The sequence below is a fragment of the Nicotiana tabacum genome, chromosome 21, assembly GCF_000715075.1.
Source record: "Nicotiana tabacum cultivar K326 chromosome 21, ASM71507v2, whole genome shotgun sequence".
Taxonomy (NCBI): domain Eukaryota; kingdom Viridiplantae; phylum Streptophyta; class Magnoliopsida; order Solanales; family Solanaceae; genus Nicotiana; species Nicotiana tabacum.
In genome coordinates, this window is record NC_134100.1 from 27052200 (window position 1) to 27059352 (window position 7153).

At 38.2% G+C, this 7153-nt stretch overlaps 1 protein-coding gene across 1 annotated transcript; it reads right to left on the reverse strand.

Annotated features, from left to right (window-relative positions):
• Positions 1 to 1435: 1435 nt before the first annotated feature.
• On the reverse strand, positions 1436 to 4550 carry LOC142175172 (uncharacterized). The gene is made up of 6 exons (XM_075241751.1): positions 3804 to 4550; positions 3531 to 3743; positions 2680 to 3333; positions 2284 to 2410; positions 1987 to 2070; positions 1436 to 1944 (listed from the first exon to the last, which is right to left on the reverse strand). The coding sequence occupies exons 1-6, from the start codon at positions 4548 to 4550 to the stop codon at positions 1436 to 1438; spliced, it is 2334 nt and encodes a 777-aa protein (XP_075097852.1).
• Between the last annotated feature and the right edge of the window lie 2603 nt (positions 4551 to 7153).

Below are 7153 nucleotides of genomic sequence, written 5' to 3' on the forward strand. Positions count from 1 at the left end.
CTATTTCTTCGTCCATTGAGCAGATTAAAGGAGACAGCTTTGTGTTGGAAAGCACGTGAGCTCCACCTACAGCTGCATCATAAAGAAATATATCCCATAGTACCTTCTTCCTAGAATATTGCATGCTTTTATGTATCCTAGATAAATTTTCATGTGCATTCCACTTTTTCATTTGATTCCTTTGCTCACCAGCATGTGTTGTCTGTCAGGCCTTCCCCATTAAACTTTGTGTGCATATTAAAAGATTATTTAATCTGAAAGTGGATTGAAGCATGCTAAATAAAACACATTGGCCTTTGTTGCCTGCTTTACTCGAAAAATTATTTGCTGCACATGCTAGTTGTGTTTCCAATGCCATTTGCTTCATGTTGTGCTCGAAATGAGTAGGAATCATTTTTATATTCCAATATCCTGCTTTTAACTGAACCATGCGTGTGATATTAAACACTTCTGCTCCATGCTGGTTGTATATCCAATGAACTGAAAGAACGCTTTCACCCCATGCTGGTTGGGTTGCCAATGCCATTAGTCTCTGTTGTTGTGCTCGCTTATTTATCTGTTTTTGTTCCTTAGCATCAATTATCTCGAAAGTTGCCTCATGGAGTGTCTTAAGCATCTTAGTGTCACCTGCAGTAGATAAAAGATAGTTAGAAATACCAACCATTATATCCTCCTCCCTTAGGATTTGAATATATTGGTCGGTTAAGTTGACATGCCTCATGCTCTTCCTTTTCTCTTTGCTTCCTATCTCCTGTTCACCTTCACCCTTAGATTTGGACATTGAAACTTATCTTCATTAACCAACCTCCTTCCCTGTGCATCTAGATGCCAGAATTGTTGGCATTCTATTTCTCCATGATCTAAAGCATAATTAGCCAAGTGATCTGCCAGCTTGTTGTCCTCCCTATGAATATGAGTAACTGTGTAATTTTCCCCATTCATTAGTTGCATCATTTCCTCTATTTGCTCATATATGATCCATAGTGGTTTTCAGATCCCATCCATTATCTTTTTTAATAACATTGAGTCAGTTTGAAGCCATACATGAGAGTATTGTTTAAATCTGCAGAACCTTAGTGCTTCTACCATGGCCTTCGCTTCAGCTACTGTGTTTGTTGTCTCCTCAATCTCTTTCCCTACTGACTTGACTATATCACCATTTTCATTTCTTATACAAAAACCTATTGAGCTCCTGCCTGGATTTCCCCTCGATGCACCATCCGTATTAACTTTTAGTCATCCTGCACTTGGAAATTCCCACATGACTTTTGTAACCTTAAGTTTAGGAGTGAAATTTTCCATCACAGCTAATAGATCTTGCCATTTGTGAGGTACCATGATCATCCCAGGCTTTCCCAATTTCACCAAAGCCTGAAGATTTGATGAAACTTGATAAATCACCCTGTTTGTTGTCACTCCATCATCGTACTTCATACTATTTCTTCTTTTCCAAAGTTCTCAGACTATGCATGAGGGGAGTGCTTGCATTATTGGTTTTAGCCTTAAGCACACATTTGCAGTCCAACATTTTTGTGATTGCTTGGTGCATTGTAAGTCCCTCCACATCTATTCCTGCCCTCGATAGAAAATACTTCCAAGTTGTCTTTGCAGTTTCTGATCTAAAAAACAAGTGCTGAAAAGATTCCTTGTCAGGCTGTACACAACACCAACATTTTGATGGCATGCAGTAGCCTATCCTTTTCAAGAAATCATCTAAAGGTAGCTTTGCTTTCCACACTTTCCACTTGAAAAATGATATTTTAAAAGGCAGTCCCGTTACCCAAATCATTCTATAAGCTGTTCTTGGTTCGTCTCTTCTTCTCGTATACTGCCATGCTGACTTAACACTGAAATATCTTCTTGTTTCCAGCATCCAACAAGGCCTGTCAAGAACCTGCGTCGGTGAAGGTGGTTTGATTTTCTCCATAATGTGTACTGCTAAGTCTTCAGGAAGTATTTCATATAGCCTGTCCACATCTCACTCACCATCTAAGGTAACATCATTTACATTATGTACATTTTCATCAATGCCAAAGTCATGAGGAACTAAAAAATATAGTGCCCCAAGACCTGTCCAATTTTCATACCAAAATAGTGAGGATCCCATTTTTGTTTGCCAAAGGATTTGATGTTCAATCAGATCTCTGCATTCCAACATTTTTCTCCAGATGTGAGACCCCCTTTTCCACGGAACAATTACAGGATTTAATTTTTTACAGTATTTCTGACATACGAAAGAGCTCCATAGGCTCGATTTTGTTCTGAAATTCCACCACAACTTACTGAATAATGCCTTTACTACATCATGCAGTGACCTAAAACCTATTCCCCCTTGCTCAATTGGCATGCATAAGGTATTCCATGAAGCCCAATGCCTACTAGTTCCTCCTACAGTGCTGCTCCCAAAAAACTGAGCAAACAATTTGTGCAACGTATTTATCACATACTTTGGAAGGTTTACAGCTGATAGTAGATGCATAGGCATGCTTTGCAATACATGGGATATGAGAACTGCCCTGCCCCTACTGATAATAACTTGTCCTGCCATGATTGCATTTTGTCCACTACCTTAGTAATTAGGGGCTGATAGAATTCCAACTTTCTCCTTGCATAAAATATCGGACAACCTAGATATATGATAGGGAAATCATTCCTATGAATGCATGTGATCCTTTCTACCTTGCTGACCACTTCCATGTCTGTTAAATGATGCAGGTACACAACTGATTTGGTCTTGTTAACAAGCTGCCCTGATGCATTTTCATATGCCTTCAGCACTTGCATAATCAGCATCAGAGATGTTTCATCTGAGGATGAGAAGATAATCATGTCATCTGCATACACCAAATGATTGATCTTTGGACTCCACTTTGGCATCCCAAATCCACAAAAATATAGGTTAGTGTGTAGTGCATTGAGACCCCTAGATAATGCTTCTGCTGCCAATATAAACAAAGTTGGAGATACAGGATCACCTTGTTTTATTCCCCTTGAGGACTTAAAGAACCCATGAGCTTGACCATTTATTAGAATAGAATACCAGTTGTTTGAAACTAATCCAAAGACAATCCCTATCAACCTTTCTGGGAATCCCATCTTTCTTAGTACCTTGGTTAGGAATAGCCAAGATATTCTATTATAAGCTTTGGTTATATCTAGCTTCAGGATGACATTAGGTCCAGCCTTAGATCTAAGCCTAATGTCAGTCACTATCTCCTGAGTTAAAAGGATGTTTTCTACTATATTCCTTCCCTTAACAAAACCTGCTTGTTCCTCCGAAATCAGACTTGGGAGAAATTTCACTAGCCTTTCATGAACCACCCTTGATATAACCTTATTAGAAAAATTACTGAGGCTTATTGGTCTTAAATCAAAAAAGGTGGTAACTTCTTTTTTCTTTGGTAGCAGAACTAGGTTTGTGTGTGTTACACACTTGGGTAGCTCATGGCCATTGAAAAAAGCCCTCACCATGTCGTACAGGTCATCCCCTATTAAGTCTCAACAAGAATGATAAAATTTTCCTGACATACCATCTGACCCCCAGTACTATCACCCTTAAGTCCAAGTACTGCCATTTTAACCTCCTCTTTTGCTGGTTGCTTAATCAATTCTGCATTTTGCTCAGTGTTAATCAGATTAGGAACATGCTCTACGATATCAAATGATGAAGGAGTAGCTTCTTCTGTGAACTGTTCCTCGTAGAATTTGATAGCCTCTTCTGCAATTTGTTGTTCTTCTTCAATCTAGGTTCCTCCACTGTTTTGAATTCTGTTAAGTTGAAGTCTCTTCCTTCTACCTCTCACTTGTGCATGGAAGAACTTAGTGTTCCTATCCCCTTCCTTGAACCAAGTCATGCCTGTCTTTTGTTGCCAATATTTCTCCTCTAGTGCAAGACATTTGATCAATTCTGCCTGAACCTTATGTAGTCTTTCCCTATTCATTCCTGTAGGATTTGCTTCAAATTCTACTTCATGAACCATCACTACCTCTTCCATACTTGCTATCTTTTGGAAAATATCTCCAAATGTAGCCTTACTCCACAATGAAAGGGCCTTCTTTAATTTTTTTAACTTGTGATTAAAAAGAATAAAAGGATTTGCACTGAAATCAGCAGACCAATTCTCTTTCACCACATCTTTAAAAGTTGCATGTTCCACCCAAAAATTCAAGAAATTAAAATGTTTTTTTATAGGTGGAGTCTCAATATCACACTTCAAAAATATTGGACTATGATCAGAGCCAGTCTTTGACAAATGTTGCACCTCTATTCCTGGAAATTTTTGTTGGAACTCAACATTGGCCAAACATCTATCTAGTCTTTTGAATATACAGTCTTCCTCTACTCTCCCATTCCACCATGTGAATATGCTACCTTTAAATCCAAGGTCGAATAGGTTGCAAGTGTTGATGCAGTGTCGAAAATCATCAATTTCATTCAATGACACAAGTAACCCACCAAATTTTTCTTCTTCGTCCCATATTACATTGAAATCACCTCTTACAAGCCATGGTGCATCCATATCCTTGCCATTGCATATAATGAATCCCATAATTCTATCCTCTCGATTGCATCACATTTTGCGTATATCAATGTTAGGACAAACTCCACATGCTATTCAGTATGAAACAATCTTAGTGTTAATTGTTGCACCATATTGTACATAATAGTTACCTCAAATACCTCATCTATAAAAGCCCAGATCTTGTTGGAAACATTTGAAATTGCTTGTGCAAGTCCTATCTTGTTTCTGTACCTTTCCAGTTTTTTTGTTTGTTGCTTTGGCTCCATTAATCCTACAAAATCATAGTGATTTTGCCTATGCATTTTTGTCAACCTTTCAAAGGCCTGCTGTGTGTTGACTGACCTTATATTCCAAATGAGAGCATTCATCACTGATTGCTGGATTTAGTCATCGTTCTCCTTGTGTGCACCCCAGCTTTTGGTGCTGCAAAATTATCTTTTTGTTGCTTCTTCTTACCTTTTGTTGCTGATTTTGCCTTTTCCACTTGCGTAGGTGATAAGTCACCTTTCCTTGCAGCAATCATAAGGTGTTGGGTAGTTGATTCTTGATCCATGTCGTATCCTGATTTACCATGTTCTTCTCCTTCTTCATTGTCTTCCTTCCCTCCTGATGTAGCTCCAAATGCATTCTTTTTAGGGACCAAGGCTTTCTCTTCTCCTCTTTTTAACAGCTGCAACTGGTTTTTCTCTAATGTAACAGTAATATTTACTATTTCTGTTTTTTGTTTTGGTTGTTTCAACTTCTCTGTTGTGTTGTGTCCTTGTGGGTCTTCTTGTGATTTCTGAAGTTGATCATCTTCTGTTCCTCCAGGATCATTTACCTCTGGGCCTCTTCCTTCATAGTTACTAATTTCTGTGACTTCTGCCGTCTGAAAATTATTGATGTGCTCAACATTTTCTGATCCTTCCTTTATTAAATAATTACCAGTTGTATTGTTGTCATTGGCATGGATCTCTCAATTTACACTTTGCTCATCTTCTTCTTTGTCATTCTCATTTGGTTCCTCATCATCTTGTGCTCCTAGTGGTACTTCGTTCTCCTCTGAATCGTATTCCCTTTGTGCCTCCCATAGCCTGCCTCCACATTCTTGCACTCTTTCTTTAAATGTAAACGATTTTGACCCTTCTACTTTAGAATTTGGCTTTTTATTAAGTACCTTGTTCACTAATGTATCTTGTGATGGGATTTCCTTGCATGGTTTATTGATCTTCACTATTCCTTCTCCTGTTTTATCCTTGAAGCTTCTTTCTACCCATTGTGCGGTATCGTTTTTTGCTTTTGATGCCTCCTTTCCATTGACTAGACCATTAGTCGAACTAATCCCCGATGAGTTAAGATGAAAAGCTTGTGCTGCTGGATTTAACTTTCCCTCATTATTAACCATATTTTTTGTTTTTTGCTTTGTAGATGCTTGGTTATGAAGTGCTGAACTGTTTGTTGCTACATTATCTGCCACCATTGCCAATTGATTAATAAGTTCTTCCTCTCCATCCATCCCTTGTAATATTGCAAACTTGTTAGCTACTTAAACATGATCATTATCTTCATTGTCTGCTGCCACCAAATCCTTACCACTGTTGCTATGTGCTTCTACTTGTCTCCCTACAGTGCTTGTACTCTCCTTGTTCTTATTGTTTTCAAACTGCTTAGCTGGTGCCATCTCCATTCCATTATTAGTGATACTAGTATTTTGATTTACTACATTTCTAACTCTGTTGTCCTTCACTTCCTTCCATTGCTCTTTTGTTGTAACATTCACATTACCCACAACCTTTCCACTAGATAACATCATTATAGGCTGTGAGTTCCCTATGTCCTGTTTCTTAGCAGTATCTGCTTGGTTATCATTCTCCTTCTCCACATATAGTTCAGGGTGTATCCTCCAGCATTCAAATTGATCATGCCCTTGAAGTTTACAATGTTTGCAGTATTTAGGCAGCATGTCATATTGAATTCTCACCCATTCAGTTCTTGTTGTTCCTTTAGCTTTGTTGACTATGTCCATCCTCACCTTTTTAGGCAGATCTGCAAGTAAGTCCACTAGTACCTTCACCCTAGCACAACTAGGTCTAGTTTTATTAATTGTTGCCATGTCTAGATGCATAGGTTTACCTACTGCTGAAGCTAGAGAAAATAGACATTCCTTTACAAAAAAGGTTGGCAATAGACCTGGGAATGAAATCCAAGTCATTGCCTTAGGTGTTTCTTCATCTGCTCTAAACTTTGAGTCATAAATCAACGGCCTAAGCTGATATTGATAGCCATCCCTGTCCTTTATGTAATGAGTTTTTGATGAGAAATGAAGATAGTCCTACTTAACGTCATTCTAATTAAAATATGTCTATCCCTTAGAAAACCAATGTTACATTCACCTTTAATTCCGCATTGAATTGGTATTAACTTACGCAGTTGTTGAATTTCTGGGCTTCCATAAGAACATTTGCCAACTATTGCATATTGTAATCCTTCGATGATATCCATCCTTTCTACTTCTGCTTCTGTGAACTGAATAACATGTTCTCCATTCAATATTGTAGGTGGACGAATACGAATTGGCTCAATTTCCTGTTGCTCCTGCATTGAAGCATTTAAAGTGCAAGGTTTCAGAAATTTGGAGTAATCCATCGGTT